Source organism: Scyliorhinus torazame, chromosome 17 (genome assembly GCF_047496885.1).
Source record: "Scyliorhinus torazame isolate Kashiwa2021f chromosome 17, sScyTor2.1, whole genome shotgun sequence".
Classification (NCBI taxonomy): domain Eukaryota; kingdom Metazoa; phylum Chordata; class Chondrichthyes; order Carcharhiniformes; family Scyliorhinidae; genus Scyliorhinus; species Scyliorhinus torazame.
Window position 1 is genome coordinate 155,965,317 of NC_092723.1, and position 22,562 is coordinate 155,987,878.

A 22,562-nucleotide genomic window follows, 5' to 3' on the forward strand; every position below is an offset into this window, starting at 1 on the left:
ACAGGAGGGTCCATGTGTCCAGCAGCATGGTGCTGTCCATGAAGACTAGCTTGGCATGGAGATGGAGGACAGGAACTGGTCTGCTCTGGCAGACTGATGTGCAGTGCATAAGGGGAGCAACGCAGCACTACAACAGGTAGGCTTTGCATGTTGCATTCACCTCAAAGTCTCTGGTGAACTGAGAGCTGTCTGGTGCATGTCAACCTTTATCAAGTGGTGTGACACAAGACTGAGGGGATTCCAGCAGGTCACTGCTTTAATGAGCATTCATGGGATGCTAATGGCATTTGTACCACCTGCCACCGGGACGAGAGACCCATCATTTAAACCACCATTGGGAGAATTGCAACATGATTTTACGCCGGTGAGTTTACAACATTTTGATTCTTGCCAGATTGGCTGCCTGCTCAGCACCAAACCTGCCACGGGTGAGTTGGGAGAATTCCACCCCTTGTGTCAATGTATTTGGCTTGGATGTTTTACAGTTCTCCAGCATGCGCATCAAAAATTTCAAATCTCAATAGTCTCTGATTTTTGTGTTAGATTCTTTAAAAAAAATAAATTTAGAGTACCCAATTATTTTTTCCAATTAAGGGGCAATTTAGCATGGCCAATCCACCTACCCTGCACATCTTTTGGGTTGTGGGGGCGAAACCCATGCAAACACGGGGAGAATGTGCAAACTCCACACGGACAGTGACCCAGAGCCGGGATCGAACCTGGGACCTTGGCGCCGTGAGACAGCAGAGCTAACCACTGAAATGAATGAATGAATGAAAATTGCTTATTGTCACAAGTAGGCTTCAATGAAGTTACTGTGAAAAGCCCCTAGTCGCCACATTCCGGCGCCTGTTCAGGGAGGCTGGTACGGGAATTGAACCGTGCTGCTGGCCTGCCTTGGTCTGCTTTCAAAGCCAGCGATTTAGCTGTGTGCTAAACCAGCCCGTCTGCACCACCATGCTGCCCTTTGTGTTAGATTCCACATTCCATCATATTCCCTTTTATTTGAGGCGCTTTTGACTCGCGCTTTGTTTGCCTGACTGCAAATGTTTACAGTACCCTACATCTCATTCCTGCATCTTAAATCTATTCAAAAATTACTATTTGCATCTTTGTCAAAGCAGTTATACATTTGTACTATGTGCCTACCAATTCTACTGTAATGTTTTAATGTTCGATAAAGAGGTTATTTTGCTTCCACGACCACTTTTGCTGCAAAACAAATTGTTTCCCTCCTTCAGGCATTGTCCGACCACTGTGCATTTCAATTTTGATGTTAGATTTCCAGAATTTCTGTTGCTTTTTCTTCACCTCCCCTCTTTTATTGTCTTAGTTGAGAGTAAAAATGCACTTTTCAATTCAGTCAGCTGCAGAGATCAATCGAGCTCATTGTTGAGCCAGCATGGAAGGAAGTTAACAATGAATATTTCTCATTAACTGCTGTCTGTACTTTCCCCAGATCACTGGGTTCAGCTCCCAATTGGCTTACTTGTTTCTTGCACCATCATGCCTCCTGCCTTCCATCCCATCACAGATCTTCCCTTTTGTTCTTTTCCCCCCACCATCATCTTTTCCTGCCTCTGTATAAGTTTAAAACCTACTACATATCCAACTTGTTACAGTTATGACTTAAAGTTATCGAACTTCAGCATGAACTTTCTTTTGCCCCACAGATGCTGCCCAATCCATGTATTTCCAGCATTTTCTATTTTGATTTCAGATTTCCAGACTCGGCAGTATTTTTATATTTTCTACCTTCTTACAAACCGATACAACACACAAACAAGCTGGTCGTCTCTTCCTCCCTCTAGCATGGTTGGGCAGCATAGAATCTCTGGTGACTTGGAAAATACTTCTATTCTATTTTTCTCATTTTATCACATCCTTGGCAAATCTCAAAGTTGTTTACAACCAAGGGAATGATTCTGAAGTGCACTGTTGTAAAGCTTCCACAACCAACTTGCATTTATATAGCACCTTTAATATAGAAAAATACCCCAAGGCGCTTCACAAAAGGATAATCAAATAAAAGCAAGGTGAATAGCCAGATAACCTGTTTTTCACGGAGCAGAACCTGCAGCTTGTCTTTATATAGTGCTGTGGGAATTTAACATCCAGTTGCATTGGCACATGTAACCTCAGTTTAATATCTCATCCACAGAACTGCACTATATATAGGCTGGATTATGTGTTAAAGTTTTAAAATGGAGCTCAAATCCACAACTTTGACTCAAGAGCAACTATATTACCAACTACCCACAGTTAGGACCATGATTTCTCAAATCTGGCATTGGGCCTTGATTTTGTTGAACGTTGGGTTTCAGCCAGGAGGAGGATAGATGTGGCAGCACATCTGTATAATTTGCGAATGAGATTGGTGAGAGAACAGACAATAACCAATTAGAAAGCACTGGCAGCACTTTGATATACTAGCAAACATTTTAGACACTCAACACTAAAAAAATTCAGAAAATACTGCAGAGCCCACATGAAGAAATACGGCCTCCTTCTGCACTGTATGTTCTATGTTATTGGCTGACCAGAGTTAGAAACACACAGGATGCCTCAGGTGATTGATGTATGATGATGTTGGCCATGAGTCACCATTGTTTGCAGAGTGTTGAACGGATGATCCTGGGGAAAACCTAGACAAAGCCATCCCAGAGTACTGTCAGGCACCAAATTGGCAGGTGGCTGAAGAGTGAGGAGGGGCAAGACTGGCTCAGGGCCCCTGTCCATCCTCTCAGCAGTGGGATGGTGTACATATATGCGTACACTGACAGGTATACAGTATTTTACATTTATTGAAACCCTTCACCACCCAACCCAAGTTTACAGCCTAGCTGATTTCTGCATGAGTGCCTGCATTGCTGGCATGTTATTGACTCCTGTAAGCCAATTTCCTCCGTCAATTATAAGTGACGTGCCAGTCACATACGATGCTGCTGGGCTCACAAGGTACAGTACACCGTGGGCTATTTCTAACTTTGTCCCTACTCGTTGCAGTGGAATCAATTTTTCGTGGTCAACCATAGCCTTTGTCAAACCACCTGGTAGGGGAAGAGACAAAATAAGGATTAGGAATATAAATCAAGCGTGCATACATTATTTTCCTGTTTTACAATACATTGTCAACATTTATAGGCCAATTATTAGAGCACCAGCCTCAGCATAAGAATATAAGAACTAGGAGCAGGAGTAGGCAATTCAGCCCATTGAGCCTGCTCCACCATTCAATATGATCATGGCGATCCTATTTTGGCTTCAACTCCACTTTTCTGCCTATTCTCCATAATCCCTCAACCCATTACTAGTTAAAAATCTGTCTAACTTCTCAAATTTACTCAATGTCCCAGCATCCACCACACTCTGGAGCAGTGAATTCCACAGATTCACGACCCTTTCAGGGAAGTAATTTCTCCTCAAGTCAGTTTTAAATATGCTACCCGTTATCCTAATTACTGTAACCTCTCCTTCTAGATTGTCCCACAAGAGGAAGCATCCGCTCTACGTCTACTTTGTCAATACCTTTTGTCTTCTATATCTCAATTCGATCTCCCCTCTCATTCTTCTAAATGCTAGAGAGTAGAGACCTCAACTGCTCAATCTCTCTTCATAAGACAAACCCCTCATATCTGGTATCAATCTAGAGAACATCCTCTGAATTGCCTCCAGTGCAACCACATCCCTCCTCAAATAAGGGGACCAAAACTGTATACGGTACTCCGGTGCGGTCTCACCAACACTTATCTACTTTTACACTCTATTCCTTAGCTATAAGGCCAAAATTCAATTTGCCGTCCTTATTACTTGCTGTACCTGCACTGCTAGTTTTCTGTGATTCAGGCACGAGGACACCCAGATCACTCTGCATGAAAACACTTTGAAGTTTATCTCCATATAGGTAATAAGTTGCCTTTTCATTTTTCTGACCAAAATGGATAAATTCACACTTATCCACATTAAACTCCATCTGCCAAATTTTGGCCCACACACCTAAGCTATCTGCATCTATTTGTACATTTCTTATTTCCTCATTGCAATTTATTATCCCACCTATTTTAGTGTCATCTGCAAATTTGGCTATAGTACCTTCTATCCCTGAATCCAAGTCATTAATATATATTGTAAATAGTTGGGACCCAAGGACCAAATCCTGTGGCACCCCACTAGTTAAATCTTACCAACCCGAAAAAGATTAATTTATTACAACACTCTGCCTTTTGTCGGTTAGCCAGTCTTCTATCCAAGGGAATAAATTACCCCTGACCCGATGTGATCTTACCTTGGTCTTCACCTTTTGTGCAGTATCTTATCAAATGCCTCCTGGAAGTCCAGATATACTACATCTCCAGGATTTCCATTATCCACTTGGCTTGTTAAATCTTCAAAAACCTCTAGCAAATTAGTCAAACGGATTTACCCTTCATAAAACTATTCATAAAACCATGTTGACTTTGCTGGATTATGTTTTGACTTACCAAATGTCCTATTACTTCCTTAATAATGGATTCTAACAATTTTCCAATGACATGTTAAACTAACTGATCTATAGTTTCCTACTTTCTGCCTCCTTTCCTTTTTGAATAAGGGTATATTACATTAGCATTTTTCCAATCCACTAGAATCTTTGCCACATCCAGGGAATTTTGGAATATTATAACTAATGGATCCACTATCTCCGCAGCCACTTCCTTGAAGACCCTTACCCAATTTCCGAAATCCCTCAGTCCCAGATATGGGGCCTGGTGCCAAACTATTAATGCGAATGTTGTCAGGTCCCCATTCTACTGCTAGGTGCCTTGTCATTGCATCTGTAAAGCAGAGTGAGAGATAGTCAGCAAACAATGATTTAAGTCACAAAACAAGTAAAGTTTGCTTTTTTAAAAGTTATTTCACAGGATGAAGGTGTCATTGGCTTGGCCAGCATTTAGCCCCATCCCTACTGCCCTTGAAAAGGGAAACACAGGGAAAGTGTAGATTTCCTCTTGCAACTTTTCATGTTCCTAATGATTCCTCTTCGTGCAGAGGTTGAGTGGATTACTTAGTTGTAGACCCAAGCCTACATTAAGAGGCACAGGAAATGCATCCTTTAAAAATTTTTTTTTAAATTTTTTTTAAAAAAAGAGTATCCAATTTTTTTTTTCCACTTAAGGGGCAATTTAGCGTGGCCAATCCACCTAACCAGCACATCTTTGGGTTGTGGGGGTGAAACCCACGCAGACACATGGCGAATGTGCAAACTCCACAAGGACACTGGGAAATAAATCCCTTACTGGCGAGTGTGAGAGGGATCAACAATACCAGCTCCAGCAGACTTTCTTCCAATGTTCCCCTTACTCATTGGTCACTGTTCAAGCAATGTAAATTATTTTATTAGATTGCATGCTGTGCTGAGGCTTCATATCCAAGAGGTGACATGTCATTGCGCCGCCCTCATGCAAATTACTTCAAATTACCAACAGATTGTGGAAGCACTCAGGTGATATTCTGGCTCCAGTGCAGAAATGAAAGTTGCAGTTGTATCTACTCATGTGCAAAGTTACCAAGTTTGACTGCTGACAGAGAAAGGTCCCAACCTTGGGGGTGAAGTACTTCCCTGTGGAGGATACAGTTACAGTTGAGGTGGCCGCAGTGGTATTGTCACTGGACTAGTAATCCTGAGAGCTAAGGTAATGCTCTAGGTACCCAGGTTCGTGTCATGTTTGAAATTTGAATTAGATGTTTTAAAAATCTGGAATTAAATGTCTAATGATGACCATGAAACCATTGCCGATTGTAGTAAAAACTTATCTGGTTCACTAACGGCCTTTGGAGAAGGAAATCTGCAATCCTTACTGCTCTGGGCTGCATGTGACTCCAGACCCACAGCAATGTGGTTGACCCTTAAATGTCCTGCAAATAGGTGCGGTGAGCCACTCCAGTTCAAGGGCGATTAGAGATGGGCAAATGTTGGACATTCCAGTGATGCCCACACCCCATGAATGAATTTTAAAATTCATTCACCTGAGGAAGGAGCTGTGCTCCGAAAGCTAGTGATTCGAAACAAACCTGTTGGACTTTAACCTGGTGTTAAGACTTCTTACTGAATTTTTAAAAGTCAGCCAGAACCCTTTTCCATGCACTCCAAAAGGTCCTTTAGCACCAGCACAGTTTGGATTAAACAATATCAGCTATCCGTTACTCCAATATTAAAATTATAGATCCACATGTGACCATATGACATAGGAACAGAAGTAGGCCATACGGCCCATCGAGTCTGCTCCGCGATTCAGTGAGATCACGACTGAACTGATATAATCCTCAACTCCTTTTTCCCATCTTATCCGCACAACTCTAGATTCCCTTACTGATTATTGCAGCCTTGAACATACTTAACCACCTAGCCTCTACAGCCCTCTGCGGTAAAGAATTCCACAGATTCGCTACCCTCAGAGGAAATTCCTCCTTATCTCTGTCTTAAAAGGGTGACTCCTTATTCTGAGATTATGCCCTGTGCCCTCTGGTCTTAGACTCTCCCACAAGAGGAAATATCCACTCAGCACTTACTCTTGTCAAGCCCCTGAAAATCCTATATGTCTCAATAAGATCGCCTCTTATTCATTCGACTCAATCTCTCCTCATATCCATAGCTGGGACCAACCCAGTGAACCTTCTCTGGACTGCATCCAACACCACTCTATCTTTCATTTGATAAGGGGACCAAAACTGTTCACAGTATTCCAGGTGTGGTTTAACTAGTGCTTTGCATAGTTTTAGCAAGACACCCCTATTTTTATACTCCATTCCCTTTGAAATGAAGGGAAACATTCAATTTGCCTTCCTCATTACCTGCTGAACTTGCATGCTAGTCCTTTGTGATTTATACATAAGGAATCCCTCTGTGCTGCATCTTTCTCAATTTAAATAATATTCAGTTCCTTTAGTCTTCCTCCGAAAGTGCATAACTTCACATTTTCCTACATTATATTCCATCTGCCAAGATTTTGCTCACTCACTTAACCTATCTATATCCCCCTGTAGATTGTCATCCTCCTCATTTGCCTTCCCACCTATTTTTGTGTAAATTAGCTCCTCAAGGAACCAAATAGGAGACATCAGAGGACTGGCACCAAGACACCCACCTGCTGCAGGTGCACAAAAACAGGTTTTAATTTATTTTTCCACTAATCCCATGTAAAATAGAAAATAAAAGTTAAATATCAACAAACATTCATTTTTGATAGTAGCTTGATCTGGGCTGTTGGTCTATGCACTTCCAAGATTCAAAGGTCAGTGCATTGATTTTCTTGAGCACAAAATGTCATTATTTCTTCCCCAACCCCGAGAAACAGCTTGACCAAATATGTTCCTCCAGACCTTCCTTGTGTGGTTATTGAAAGAGGCTGGATTACACTGCTGCCTCACGGCGTCGAGTACCCAGGTTCAATCCTGGCCCCAGGTAACTGCCTGTGTGGAGTTTGCGCATTCTTCCTGTGTCTGCGTGGGCCCCTCCCCCACAACCCAGGAAAGGTGGATTGGCCATGCTAAATTGCCCCTTCATTGAAAAAATTAAAAAACAAGAAAGAAGCTGGACAGTGAGTGGGAAGGACATCAGTGAACTTGATCCGGACGTTGCTCACAGTCACATAAGCACACCGTTTCCAACTGGTGTCATTTGACTGTCATCAGGTGAGGGAAATCCAATTGGTTTTCCATCCCAGCCCAGGGCTGCACAGGATAATGGAGTGTAGATGTGTCACAATTTCTAAGTCATATAATTTCAGTGTTTGAGGGCATCTGGAATATCAACTCCAGCATGTTTATAAACACAAAGTAAAAACTGCAGCACTGGATTAAAACACAAAAGGCAGTGGAAGGTCATGTCATATGAGGAAATATCAGAACTGATAACAGATATGACTTCTGTGAAGACATACAGCTGGAGATAAGCATACTGTCACATTTGCCATTCTGACTTCATTGGCACAGAGCAAAATCCTGGAACATCTTCCCTAACAGCACTGTGGGTGTAGCTACACCACATGGATTGCAGTGATTTAAGAAGGCAGCTCACCGTTACTTTCCCAAGGGAAATAAATGCTGTTGGTGACACCCACATCCTGAGAAGGAATAAATAAATACCTAGAGACTTGATATTATCACTTGAAGAGGAAGAACGTGGACTACATATACCAAAATGGTAGTAGAAACAATAAGTTATTTTTTTGGTGACTTTCAATACCATTTCAATGCCAGCCACAAGTACCCAAAAGAGGCTCATTTACCAGCCCTGTGCTGATCAAATTGAATTCACTGGTGTTTCCAATAAGAGGGAGCTGAGATCAGTGGGACCACTCAGTACTTAAAATACAAACTTACCTATAGCAGCTTTGGCAGACCCAGCGTGGACCTGCAAAATCTGTCCTCTATAGTGCAGTGTGGCTGTGATGTTCACAATAACTCCTCCATGCTCCTAGGGTAACAGCAGGTTACTAACAATGTTCCACAAACTTCGTACTTTCACAATTAAATTCCATCTCACTTTCACCAAATTGTAAATAACGCCTAGTTTGACTGTGATAAATTAAGAGCTCAAAATATGTCTCATTTCCCACATGTCATTCTTGTTGTCTCTCAAATAGGAAATCCAGCAGAGTGTTGTGGGGAATTTTGAGCTATGTAACTGTTTGCAAGAACTGATTTCAGGCCAACTAATTCAGTTTACCTAGGAACCCTCAGCCAGAAAAAGTACACATCCCATGAGTCTAAGTGAATTTCAAATATAGACCCTGGAGACAAGAGGTGTGAAAGGTTTGTTTTCACACAATGAAGAAAAATTACTTCTTTGCCTCCTTTTTTATATAAAAAAAACACCGTGACCCATCCTCTCCTGAAACCATTGACCCTTTTGCTTGATGCACTTCCTCAAATTACCTTCTTTATCAATGAGCTCAGATGGCCAGTATCAGACTAGCTGCTTCACTTCACCCAAAGTCCACCTCAATGAACTGGAGGTCTGCAAGAACCCTGATCACTTTCCCTCAGTGACTCAGGTGCATGAGGCCAATTGCAGCACTCCTACTAATGCTCCCAAAAGAAACTTGGGGCTCTTCCTGGTCTGCCTAGCTGTCAGCTGAGTGATCAGGAGAGGGCCCCAGGACTGATTTTAAAATCAAAAATGCTACCTAACTCTCCCAGAGAAACAACGATTGTCCCCTCTGACTACCCAGCCTTTTAGTTAGTTATTGGGTGACCTGTATACCGATTAGAAAAGGAGATATTTAAACCAACCAAAAACAAAAATCTGGTTCTTTCACCAGTGCAAATGCGACTCACTTTTAACCATTTCTGATACAGTATCTTGCTGGTGTTGAAGGTTCCAATTGTATCAATCTCCAGGACAGTTTTGAAAGCATTGAATGAGAGATCATTGGCAGGACACAAGAAGTTACCTGCAGCACCTGGGTAAAGAGAGGAGAATTTTACAAATAAAAATGGCCTTCACAGTAGAATCAAGTTCACTGCATGTTTATAAGATTAACATTTACAGCAGTGATGTGTATTATCTAAAATCAACTGAACTGTAAACTAACAGGGCTCTATGGATCACCTTACAGTTCAATCTCCACTGAAAAGTAACAAGAAAAGAGAACTCTTACTTACCATTAACCAAGATGTCAATTTTCCCAAATTTCTGCAGTGTCTCCTCCACAGCAGTAACAATGGTCATAGGCTGCCTGACATCCAGAGACACTGGCAGACAACGCAGTCCAGTGGCTGCCATGAGTTTTTTTGCAGACTGGATTAAAAGACAGACATGCTAGTTACTGCTGAATGCAACATATGAACTGTTTCATTTCACACTGACTGAAACAACCTGCCTTGGATTCAGCTTTCTCATACAAATTAACTCAAAAGTTCCAATATTCTGTGGGAAAGACTTGTGCTCTTTGGTTGGAGAATTAATGAACTGTTAGACGACTAATATGTACTGTACCTAATGCCTTATAATTCTGCTTTGGAGCTGTAAAGTAACTTCCAACCATATGATCCTGTGGCACAATCATTCTGCAGTGATATCACAATAGCTGTCAATCAAAGTCCCTGTCCCTCTCATCAGTGCGTTTTCCATTTCACTGAGACTGCAGCATGTAATCACATTGTCAGAGACTGTCCTTTAGCCACACAAGTCAGTTAACCTTGAAACTATTAGGAACTGGAGGCCAATCAGTCCCTTAAGCCTGCTCAGCCATTTAGTTAGATTAAGGCTGATCTGTATCTCAAACCCATTTACATGCCTGTGCTCCATATTTCTTGACACCTTTACCAAAAAAAAACTTTCAATCTCTACTGAATGTACTTTTATGTAAAGAAATGCTACCTGACATAGGAACAGGAGTAGGCGATACAGCCTACAAGCTTGCCCGCCTTGCAATTAGATAATGGCTGATCATCTACAGACGTTCGGTCTGTTAGCTAATTCTCGATCCATACTGGTATATTTCCCCCAATTCCTTGTGCTCTAATTTTATTTACCAACCTCCTGTGTGGGATCTTATCAAAAGCCTTCTGAAAATCCAAATGCACATCCACTGGTCCTCTTTCATCACTGCTACAATATATACATTATCCTGAAAAATACTCCATCATTCCTGAATGGCCCAAGCCTGATATCTTCCCTTGTTCTGGATTTCCCCACCAGAGGAAATAGTTTCTATCTACCCAATAGAATCCTTTTGTCATTGTAAACACTTTGATTAGATAATATCTCAATCTTCACAAGCACTGCACATGAGAGCATTGTTGTCACCGAATTAATTGCAACTCAAATGATTTTAGTGTGGGAAACGGGGGAAAAAAAGCTTATCCCTGACATCAGTTACATACAGACAAGCAGCAGTCCTGGATCAAATCTGAACACATAAATACCACAATGTTCATGTTATAACCTGCCTACTGACGATTGGCTGGGGACTAATGACTATCCCACAATCCTATGGGAGTATGAACTTCCCCAATGAGGGGGGGGCGGAGAAACTCCTACTATAAATAAGCTGGCCAGTCCAGGAACCAGGAGGAAGGAAGCAAGGGAAGTTACTGCTACTGTTATGTATATATTGTTATTGTAAATAAACATTATTATTTTGTATCCTTAAAACTCGTGCTGGATTCTTCGGGGCCCTTACAAAACTGGCGACGAAGGTAAAAGTGAATAGCTGTCTACACTGCTGAAGCCACCTCCCTGGATTTTTGTTGGATACAGGTTGGAAGTTGTTTTCTATTATACCATGCCTCTGTACGGACGTTTGGATGTTTTTGATGCTGCGCTGGAAAGCTGGAACCAGTACACGTAACGGATGCGTTACTATTTCCGAGCAAACAATATCACCGAAAACGAGCGCCAGGTGGTCATATTGCTCACCGCCTGCGGGCCGCATACATTTGGGGTGATTAGGAGCCTTACGTACCCAGCTGCGCCGGACACCAAAACGTTTGACGAACTTGTGAATATAGTGGGGCAACACTTTAACCCAACCCCGTCCACGATAGTCCAGCGTTACCGGTTTAATACCGCTGAGAGGACCCCTGGAGAATCCCTTGCCGATTTTTTTTTATCCAGGCTACGCGGGATTGCGGAATACTGTGACTATGGTGAGACCTTGTCAGAAATGTTACGCGACCGTTTGGTTTGCGGTATTAACAATGCGGCCACCCAGAGAAAGTTGTTAGCGGAGCCAACATTGACTTTTCAACAGGCAATACAAATAGTCTTGTCCCGAGAGAGCGCAGAGCGAGGAGTACAGGAGCTACAGGGAATGGAAGTGCATGCCTTGGGGCGCAACCCTTTCCGCCCAAAAACGTCCCCCCGCACTCCTGCGGTACCTTGGGCGAGGCAACGACCAGACCGATGCCAGTGGCCATCGGACATTCCTCCCCGAAGGGAGCCTTCTCCAGAGCCAATGGATGAGGAGCCATGTCCGTGTCAGACTTGTAGGCGCCGACCCCGTCGCGGACGGCGGTCCTGGGGATGCCAGAGGCGCCGTCGTTCCGACCGAAACTGGGACCAGCCCAGGGGCCGTAACTGGGACCAGCCCAGAGGCCGTACCTTCCATGTGGATGAACCTGCGGCGACCACTCCTGAGGACGTGGAGACGGAGGACGACTGCCCGCAGCTGCATTGTGTGGCAGCTCCCCGTGTGGCCCCCATTAAGGTGACAGTACGGGTCAATGGCCACCCGCTGGAGATGGAGTTGGATACTGGCGCAGCGGTCTCCGTGATCGCCCAGAGAACATTCGACCGCATCAAGCAGGGTCTACAGACCCTTACACTAACTGACTCACAGGCCAGGTTGGCCACCTACACGGGGGAACCACTGGACATTGCAGGAACTACAATGACCCCTGTTGTCTATGGACGCCAGGAGGGGCGTTTCCCACTTATCGTAGTGCGTGGCCATGGGCCCAGCCTGTTGGGTCGGGACTGGTTGCGCCATTTGCGGTTGCAACGGCAGCACATCCTCCAAACAGTTTCTGGAGGGTTGACTGAGGTGCTAGGACGATACCCAGAGGTATTCCAGCCTGGTCTGGGGAAAATAAAAGGGGCCGTGGCCCGTATCCAAGTTGAACCAGGAGCCACACCGCGCTATTTCCGGGCGCGCCCAGTGCCTTACGCTTTGCTCGAGAAGGTAGAAGGGGAGCTCACTCGTTTGGAGAGTTTGGGTATTATCAGGCCCGTCCGTTTTGCTGACTGGGCAGCACCAATTGTACCAGTAATGAAGCCAGATGCCACAGTTCGCTTGTGTGGCGACTATAAACTTACAGTGAATACAGTTTCCTGACTCGACCGATTCCCAATGCCTCGCATAGAGGATCTCTACGCGAAACTTGCAGGTGGACTCTCATTCACAAAATTAGAAATGAGTCACGCCTACCTGCAGTTGGAGCTGGACCCTGCCTCCCAACCATATGTAACAATTAACACACACCGGGGCCTGTATGAATATACACGGTTGCCCTTTGGAGTATCCTCTGCCTGCGCAATTTTTCAACGTGTTATGGAGGGCATTTTGAGAGGTTTACCACGTGTGGCTGTCTACCTAGATGACGTGTTGATTACAGGGACGTCGGAGCAAGAGCATTTGGAAAATCTGGAGGCTGTCCTTAAACGCCTTTCGGAGGCTGGAGTCCGTTTACGTCACACAGTGCGTCTTTCAGGCAAAAGAAGTAGTCTACCTAGGTTATCGGGTGGACCGCGAGGGTCTGCACCCCGTCGCAGAGAAGGTGCGTGCAATTCAACATGCCCCCACCCCGACTGACACTTCGCATCTTCGTTCTTTTCTCGGTCTCGTAAACTATTATGGGAAGTTCCTCCCCAATCTGGCAACTACGCTGGCCCCCTTACACCTGCTGCTAAAGAAAAATCACACCTGGGTTTGGGGTCAGCCGCAAGAAACCGCTTTCCGGCGGGTAAAGCAACAATTGTCGTCTGGGTTACTAACCCACTATGATCCGGGAAAGCCTTTGCTCGTCACATGTGATGCATCCCCGTATGGTATTGGGGCTGTCCTGTCCCACAAGATGGAGAACAGGGCCGAGCGACCGATAACTTTCGCCTCCCGCACATTGACTGCAGCGGAGAAGAAGTACGCGCAGATCGAGAAGGAGGGCCTGGCAGTGGTTTTCGCGGTGAAACGCTTCCACCAGTATGTGTACGGCCACCATTTCACTATCGTGACTGATCATAAGCCCCTGCTGGGACTCTTCAGAGAGGATAAGCCAATACCGCCCATTGCTTCTGCACGTATCCAGCGCTGGGCTTTGTTGCTTGCTGCATACGAGTATTCTCTGGAGCACAAACCAGGAACGCAGATAGCAAATGCCGACGCACTGAGCCGATTGCCTTTATCGACCGGCCCCATGTCGACCCCCACGACCGGTGAGGTGGTTGCAACCCGAAACTTTATGGACACCTTGCCTGTCACGGCATCACAGATCCGTGAGTGGACCCAGACGGAGCCAATCCTGTCAAAGGTTTGGCACATAGTCCTGTATGGTGGGCAGCATAGACAGCTCCCAGGCAAGTTGCGTGCATTTTCCTCCAAGCTGTCAGAATTCAGCGTGGAAGACGGCATCCTCTTGTGGGGGACGCGTGTGATTGTCCCGGAAAAAGGCCAGGAGCTGATATTATCAGACTTGCACAATGGGCATCCGGGCGTGACCAAGATGAAAATGTTGGCCCGGAGTTATGTCTGGTGGCCAGGCCTCGACACCGACATTGAGAAGGTGGCCCAAAACTGCTCCATTTGCCAGGAGCATCAGAAGCTTCTGCCGGCCGCGCCCCTACATCACTGGGAATGGCCAGGGCGGCCTTGGGCACGCTTACATGCAGATTTTGCAGGCCCTTTTCAGGGATCCATGTTCCTTCTACTAATTGACGCCCAGTCCACATGGCTGGAGGTGCATAAGATGCAGGGGACAACGTCCTGCGCAACAATTGAAAAAAATGCGTTTATCATTTAGCACGCATGGCCTCCCCAAGGTGCTGGTCACGGATAATGGCACTCCATTCACGAGTGAGGAGTTTGCTAGGTTTACAAAGACGAACGGCATCCGCCATATCCGCACTGCCCCTTACCACCCGGCTTCAAATGGGTTGGCAGAGCGTGCAGTGCAAACATTCAAAAGAGGCCTAAAGAAGCAGTCTTCCGGATCAATGGACACGAGACTGGCTCGGTTTTTGTTTACGTACAGGACCACCCCCCATACAGTGACTGGGGTAGCTCCCGCAGAACTCCTAATGGGCCGGAGACTTCGCACCCGCCTTAGTATGGTCTTCCCGGACATTGGCGCAAAAGTACGCCGCACACGAGAACGGCAGGGACCGGGATTGTCTCGGCATCGTCCGATTCGGCAGTTTGCGCCCGGTGACCCAGTATTCGTGCAGAATTTTGCTGGTGGTGCCCAATGGGTTCCTGGTGTAATCTTTCGCCAAACGGGCCCTATATCGTACCAAGTGCAAGCCCAGGGTCGTCTCCAGCGAAAACATGTAGACCACGTCCGGTCCAGAAGATCATCCCCGCAAAAGATTCCCCGCCCCCGGAGCTCAGTTCAACAGCGGCAAAGACCAGAAACCAGGGAAGATAGTCCTCCAAATCTGCCACTGGTGCCTCACTCGAAGCCTGCGCAGGTCGTGACGGGACCGAATGGGGATAGAGACGCTGACATGACGGAGGCAGCAGACTCTGACTCCGAGATGGAGACACAGGATGAATCAGAGGGGGAATCCTCGGGTCCACAGGCCGTGGATGTACAACCGCGCCGTTCATCACGGAAGCGCCGGTCTCCGTCTCGTTATACGCCGCCTGATCCAGTGCCGCGTGCAAATGGCGTCCGGCCTGCGGCCAAACGAGTTCGACGCCTTCCTTCGCCAGGGCCTACGGTGGATTCCTTGGACTTTGGGGGGGGAGGGATGTTATAACCTGCCTACTGACGATTGGCTGGGGACTAATGACTATCCCACAATCCTATGGGAGTATGAACTTCCCCAATGAGGGGGGCGGAGAAACTCCTACTATAAATAAGCTGGCCAGTCCAGGAACCAGGAGGAAGGAGAAGGTAGCAAGGGAAGTTACTGCTACTGTTATGTATATATTGTTATAGTAAATAAACGTTATTATTTTGTATCCTTAAAACTCGTGCTGGATTCTTCGGGGCCCTTACAAAAGTTCATCTGCTTCCCATTTTAACATTGTGCATTTTAGGAGGAACATTTAAGGTAATAATAAAGGATGTTAAAAACATTATTTTGGGGAATAATGTCACAAACTTAATTTGATTGAAAACAGAATGCTATTTAATTAAAAAGACAGATGTGAGACTAGCAACAGATCATAACCCAGAATGAGAGTGATTAAATATGGATAATTGTAAAGATTAGCCAGATAAAGCTAACGAAATGTGGAAAATTAATGGAGCAGTGATATTACAAATAGTAGCATGCCAGATTTGTTATTTGTGATTTAACATCTCCACTTATAACATTACAACTCACTCAATTCCACTACCTGCACCAGCACAATCAAATCATCAATTGCCAACTAAGTGGTTCCGATGGATCAGTAAAAACAAGGGGCATTACAGTTATACTACTTCACTGTGTTTTGAATTATCAAAGTCCTGTGTACTTACTGCCTGTACTCGCTCCAAGCTTCTGCTGGCAATAATAGTCTGACATCCGTGTCTGTAATACAACAGTCATTTTAAAAATCGTTACACAGATGGGTCAGAGTTAACGCCCAGTTTTAATACTTAACTCAGCTGGGGAGTCACGGTGCTACCAAGCCCTTGTTCAGGGAGGCAGGTACGGGAATTGAACCAGTGCTGCTGGCCTTGTTCTGTATTACACTTGTTCAGGGAGGCAGGTACGGGAATTGAACCAGTGCTGCTGGCCTTGTTCTGCATTACTGCCACTGTGCTAGCTCACTCAATTGACCCAAATTACACATCAACCTAATGTATTCACTTACTTTAGGATATCAGGGCTGAAAATATAGGAATAGCTAATCAGGGTCTGCATTGTGAGACAACGGTTAGCACTACTGCTTCACAGCTCCAGGGTGCCGGGTTCAATTCCGGCCTCGTGTGACTGTCTATGTGAAGTTTGCATTTCTCCCCGTGTCTGCGTGTTTCCTCTGGGTGCTCTGGTTTCCTCCCACAGTCCAAAGATGGGCAGGTTAGGTGGATTGGCCATGCTAAATTGCCCCTTAGTGTCCAAAAGGTTAGGTCGGGTTACTGGGTTTACGGGGATAGGGTGGAAGCGTGGTCTTAGGTAGAGTGCTCTTTCCCAGGACTGGTGCAGACTCGATGAGCTGAATGACCTCCTTCTGCACCGTAAATTCTGTGAGCTGCCTTCTACTCTTGCTCCTATTTATTATGTTCGTAATGTAAATACAAAATGTACCCTCAGCTGTCCAAAAGGCCATTCCACTGCCTGGCTGTACAGAAAGAAATGCTCCCTCATTCTTTTATTGTCCCAAATTGTCAGCTCCTGACTTAGTAGGCTACAAATCTTGGGCATTGGGGAAAAAATTGGGTCTCAATAGCCGTGGTCACAAAGTCATTCTGATAGATCAGTTATTACGTAATTGAATGATGAAACAGCTTAAAAGACAGCCCCCTCTTCTCCCTGCCCATAGCAAAATGGTACTTGTACACCCTATGCCACTCTTTGGGAAACAAACAGATCACAAAGATTCTTACCACTTGCACCATCGCCAGCATCCTCATGAAGCTTTCAAGTACATGCTACCTCTGCCCATATTGCAGCTGCTGCCCTACCTCATCAGAATCTCTGCAATTCGGAATCCAATGCCAGACCCTCCTCCTGTGATGAATGCCACCTTGTCCCTATTCAGAAATACAACGGGTTAGCAGTAGGAATTTGCTTTATTCAAATCAGGATAGAACAATAGCATCTCACAACAAAATAGTCCTGCAGTGTGCAAGGAAAAAGAAAGTCGGGGGGGACGGACCCATTCCAGGAATATTTGCAAGGGTATTTTTTTAAACAGCTATTAATAATTGCTTGTCAAAGTAGGCTTCAATAAAGTTACTGTGAAAAGCCCCTAGTCGCCACGTTCCAGCACTTGTTCGGGGAGGCAGGTACAGTAATTGAACCAGTGCTGCTGGCCTTGTTCTGCATTACAAGCCAGCTGTTTAGCCCACTGTGCTAGCTCACTCAATTGACCCAAATTACACATCAATCTAATGTATTAACTTACTTTAGGATATCAAGGCTGAAAATATAGGAATAATTCAACAAACAGTCATCGGTATCCACATCCTCAAGGATGTTGCCTGTCCCAGACATGACTGTTCTTGTATAATGAATTTGATTTCCCTCCCTGCCTGGAAAGCCTCGCCCTGGGGGCAGACCCAGAGACAAGAACCCTCAACAATCCTGAGAGGATACAGTCCCTCAAACTCGAGGATTTATAGTCTTCGGGAACAGGGCCCCTCTGGGCAGAGGCTGGGTCAGATTCTCTCTCAGGTCCGGGACAGATGTCTCTCCCCTCAAACGTCCTGAGCTTGGTCGCCCATTATCAGCTGCCCTATACCCAAGCAGCATGGAGCATGCGCGGGCGACGCTCTGCATGCCGGGATCCACAGGCGGGGTGGATAAGGACTAAACTACATTTCCCATAACGCTCCTTTCGACCTTCGTGTATTTCCGGTCCTGCTCGGCAGTCCCGGCGCTCGCTTCCGCTCGAGCCGGTTGTTACGGTAACTGTGGGTACGCCGAGGCCTCCAGTTGTGACCAGGAGAAAGGATCAGGAGGGCGACCAACATCGGTCGTGCTTGCGGGTAAGGCCGCTTTCAGTAACCCTGGAACATGTAGGGAGGCTTCAGCTTTTTTTTTAAAAAACATGTGGGATGATACGGCTGATGGGCCCCGGCTCCGGGTGCCTCAGTAACGGGGGGGGGGGACGCTATGTGTGCCGCCTGCTTTGGGCATTCGGCAGTATCAGTCATCACAATCAGCAAAGATTTCCGGCACCAGCCCGAGAAAATAGCACCCGACACAGGGGAGGGGAGCACAACACATCCTCCCCCAACCCCATTACTAAAACACCCCAATCGAAAAGCAGAATACTCTACGGATGGTAAAAATCTGAAATAAAAGCAGAAAATGCTTTTCCAGACAGTATCTGTAAAGAGAAATAGAGCTAACGTTTCAGGTCGATGACCTCTCACAAGAACGGGGGGAAATGTTATAAAGTTTTAAGTGAGAGGTAAGATCCCATATCCCCACCAATCAATAAGGTACTGCAACCCACCCCCCCCATCTAAAATCCTTGCCGGTCTATCATTAAAACACCCGCACCCCATCGCTTAAAAAACTGGCAGTCCAATCCTAAAACAACTCCAATGTTAAAACCAAAGAGAAAATGCTGGAAAATCTCAACAGGTCTGGCAACATCTGTAGGGAGAGAAAAGAGCTGACGTTTCGAGTCCAGAAGACCCTTTGTCAAAGCTTTTATCCCCCCATCTCACCAAAACACCTTCACCTATCACTAAAACATGTCCACCCATTGCCAATACAAACCTATCCCATTCCACCCCATAATTAAAACACAACACTCACCCCCACCATCCCCAAATTAGCCCCAACTCCCTAACCCATGGCAAACCACACCCTGACCAAGAAGGTGAATGGGAGAGTCTCAATCCTAAACCTCTGCCAATCTACGCCTGGAACTGATACAAGGAATATTGTTGTCAGAGTTACTCTGCCCTGTGCTACAGATATTTGGAGCTGTAACTGGCTACTGTTTGTAACTGTCAATAGGGTGAACAGGGATTATCCAAAGACAATACACATTTCGTTAGAGAATTAAGCTGACATTTTTAATATATTTGTTGATTGGGTGTACATTAAAATTGCATTGTTTCCTGACAGAATTGAACAAGGTTGACTATGCTAACATGGCAGTTTACTTTGATCATCGCATTGATGCACCTGACACTGTGGGTACGCCATCAGAGATTGCTTGGCATCGTATCCACCCCTTGTTGGCAGTAGCCTTTGTCAGCACCAGTAGCACTCCAGGGGGCAGTGTGGATGTCTATCTTGAGCAGGTTGGTATCTCATAATTTCCTCCCCTCTCTATAAGACCTGGTCCCTTTGCTTTTGGTTTGGTTGCTGTTGGCTACACTGAGCTAGATGTGAGCAAGTTAATTGATTAAAAGGGCTTTACAGCTGAGCCCAATTGTCAGCAGTGTGTCACTGGAGTAGGGATCCTGGCTGGTTTCTCCAGTTTATTGAATCATGTAATGGTTAGACCTCTGTTCCCTAGTAAAGGTTTCTCTTCAGGTGCTTATCCAATTCTCTTTCGAAAACAACAATTGATTCTGCCTCCTCTGCACCCTTAGGCAGCACATTCCAGATCCTAACCACTTGCTGTGTTTTTAAAAAAAAGAATTTGATCTTCATGAAGCCGTTGCTTCTTTCGCCAGTCACCTCAAATGTGTGTCCTCTGGTTATTGAATCTTCCAACAGTGGGAGCAGTTTCTTCCTATCTACTTGGTCCAGATCACTCTTGACTTTGAGCACCTCTATTAAATCTCCCCTCGATCATCTCTTTTTAACTTGAAAACATAAGCCAACTGCTCTTTCCACAATCACCTAACACAACACTGATGATTAGGGGCGTAGACTGTTTTGTATACACTTCATTACAGGATGAACTGTTCCAGTCACTTGAGAACCAAGAGACTGTAGTTATTTGGGCAGTGGCAGTTGGAAGTAATGGGAATGGTGCATTTGAAAAAAAGTCTGTGCCTGTTGTAAGCATGTTCTAATGTTTCATTCCATGGTGAAATGCTGTCATGTATAAAACTACAAAATGTGAATATATTACCATCTACACTCATGATGCTACTCTGCGAGGCATCACGGTGGCACAGTGGTTAGCACTGCAATCTCACGGCGCCGAGGTCCCAGGTTCAATCCTGGCTCTGGGTCACTGTCGGTGTGGAGTTTGCACATTCTTCCCGTGTTTGCGTGGGTCTTGCCCCCACAACCCAAAGATGTGCAGCATAGGTGGATTGGCCACGCTATATTGCCCCTTAATTGAAAAACAAACAAAGTGGGTACTTTCAATTTATAACACTGAAATACATTCCAAGACTGCACCTTTTGTGTAGCAGCCTAAATGTCCCAAAGTAGCAGCACAGAGAGCATTTATTAACTGTGTGTGAAGATTCAGGTTTGGAAATGAAGCATATCCTCCCACAGCATTGTTGTACAGGTATTAACTTGCACCATGGATGTGATAATTGTGCATTCTTCTAAAACATTTTGTGTGTACACTGCAGATTAATGATATTATACTAAATTGGATTAAATGTTGACTGACCTGTTGTTTACAGGGAGAACACATACCCAATGCACACATTGAGCGTCCCTTTCAACCAACGTTCATCAGTTGGCATCCGTGCAAAAGGGTTGTAGCTATTGGTTGGGAAACTGGAGCAGTGATATTTTGGTCTGAGCAGGGTGTGGATGAACAACAGATCGCAGCTGGTATACACCGAGCTCCGATCACCATCTTGGAATGGAGCAGTAATGGCACACGGCTTGTCACTGCTGATAAGGTACATGAAAGAAGTTACAAAAACCGATTCTGGAAACCTGAAATAAAAACAGAAAATGCTGAAAATACTCAGCAGGTCTGATAGCATCTGTGGAGAGAGATACAAAGTTAATGTTTTGTCAATCTGATACAAGATCATTGACCTGAAACTTTAACCCTCTTTCTCTCTCCGCAATGCTGCTTGTCTTGCTGAGTGATTCCAGCATTTTCTATTTTTATTACTGTTATGGGCCAGGGTTTAGAGAACACCAAAGTGTATCATGGAGTTCACCTGACCCATGAGTTTTAATAGATTGTGGTTATGGGGAGCACAAGGGCCTACTTTACAGGTGTGATGCAACAGAGATCTAAAGTACTTTTAAAACAAAACCATGTTTATTTATGAATCCAGTCAACACTTTATAAACCCACGGTAAACATCTTAACAACTATCAACACCAATAATCCCAGCAGATACAATATTCTATAAGTAACCCTTCATAACTTTCCTAACAGCATCTATAAGACCAAATTACCCTTTTTACAGAAAGACAGCAGGTTTAAATTCTCTACAGAAACAGGTATTACTTTGAAATCACCCAAATGAACATTGTTTAGCTTGTAGAGATATCCATACACATCTGCTTGCTTTCACTGCAGCTCTTCACTCAGAAAAAACTAAACTAAAACACACACACACCAGCTTTTCTGCTCAAAGCGAAAGTAAAAGCAGAGTCACAGCTCAGCTCCACCCACACACTGACATCACTGCAGCTATTTGATAAACACCCATTTCTTAAAGGTACATCCACTACAGCTATTTGATAAACATCCATTTCTTAAAGGTACTCTCACATGACAATTACATAAGAGAGGATGTTGAGATTTTGTTACCAGGTCTGAGTTCTGAGATAATATAATGTTAAAGTAACTTGATGGCAACACTCATTTTAATGCAAGAAACTGAGGAACTTTGTGGATGATTATTTCATGCATCATTGTCTAAGAGTTCCATGGAGTCAAGGCACACTTTAGCACTTGACTGACAGATTCTGAGAACTTGCTGTTCTGTTCTTCCTCCTATAGTACCTCCTCAGTGTGAAGTGTGGATTTGAAAAATTGCATTATCAACATCTACATAATATGGTTACAGTAATTTAGTAATTGTGATACTGCAGTAACACTCCAAAGGTTGAGAGTTCATATGGCACCATGGCAAGTTGAAATTGGCTTCAAAATATCTGGCAATTTGTGGGCTGGCACTAGAATCAAAATGAAAACTGCTGGATTGTCGTGAAAACCATAAATTTCACTCCAGGAATGAGTGTGCCATTCCCACCCTCTCTGATTGACATAGTCCCCTGACCTTTGATATAAACGCTACACTTGGTTTTAGCTACCTGTGGAAATACAGGCAATTGACTATGTTAGTAATAAAAGTTTCTG

At 44.8% G+C, this 22,562-nt stretch overlaps 2 protein-coding genes across 2 annotated transcripts in view; one reads left to right on the forward strand and one right to left on the reverse strand.

Moving 5' to 3' along the window:
* Positions 1–1,960: 1,960 nt before the first annotated feature.
* On the reverse strand, positions 1,961–18,115 carry decr2 (2,4-dienoyl CoA reductase 2, peroxisomal). Its single transcript, XM_072481359.1, has 8 exons — positions 17,763–18,115; positions 17,320–17,388; positions 16,171–16,222; positions 9,646–9,781; positions 9,319–9,443; positions 8,362–8,455; positions 4,710–4,814; positions 1,961–3,050 (listed from the first exon to the last, which is right to left on the reverse strand). The coding sequence occupies exons 1-8, from the start codon at positions 17,849–17,851 to the stop codon at positions 2,833–2,835; spliced, it is 888 nt and encodes a 295-aa protein (XP_072337460.1). The 5' UTR covers positions 17,852–18,115; the 3' UTR covers positions 1,961–2,832.
* A 116-nt stretch (positions 18,116–18,231) lies between these two features.
* Positions 18,232–22,562, forward strand: part of ift140 (intraflagellar transport 140 homolog (Chlamydomonas)) — a 183,065-nt gene continuing 178,734 nt past the window's right edge. Inside the window, 3 exon segments of the mRNA XM_072481370.1 lie at positions 18,232–18,345; positions 19,442–19,620; positions 20,914–21,138. Of these exon segments, the coding sequence (XP_072337471.1) occupies positions 19,468–19,620; positions 20,914–21,138 (378 nt within the window). The 5' untranslated portion in view covers positions 18,232–18,345; positions 19,442–19,467.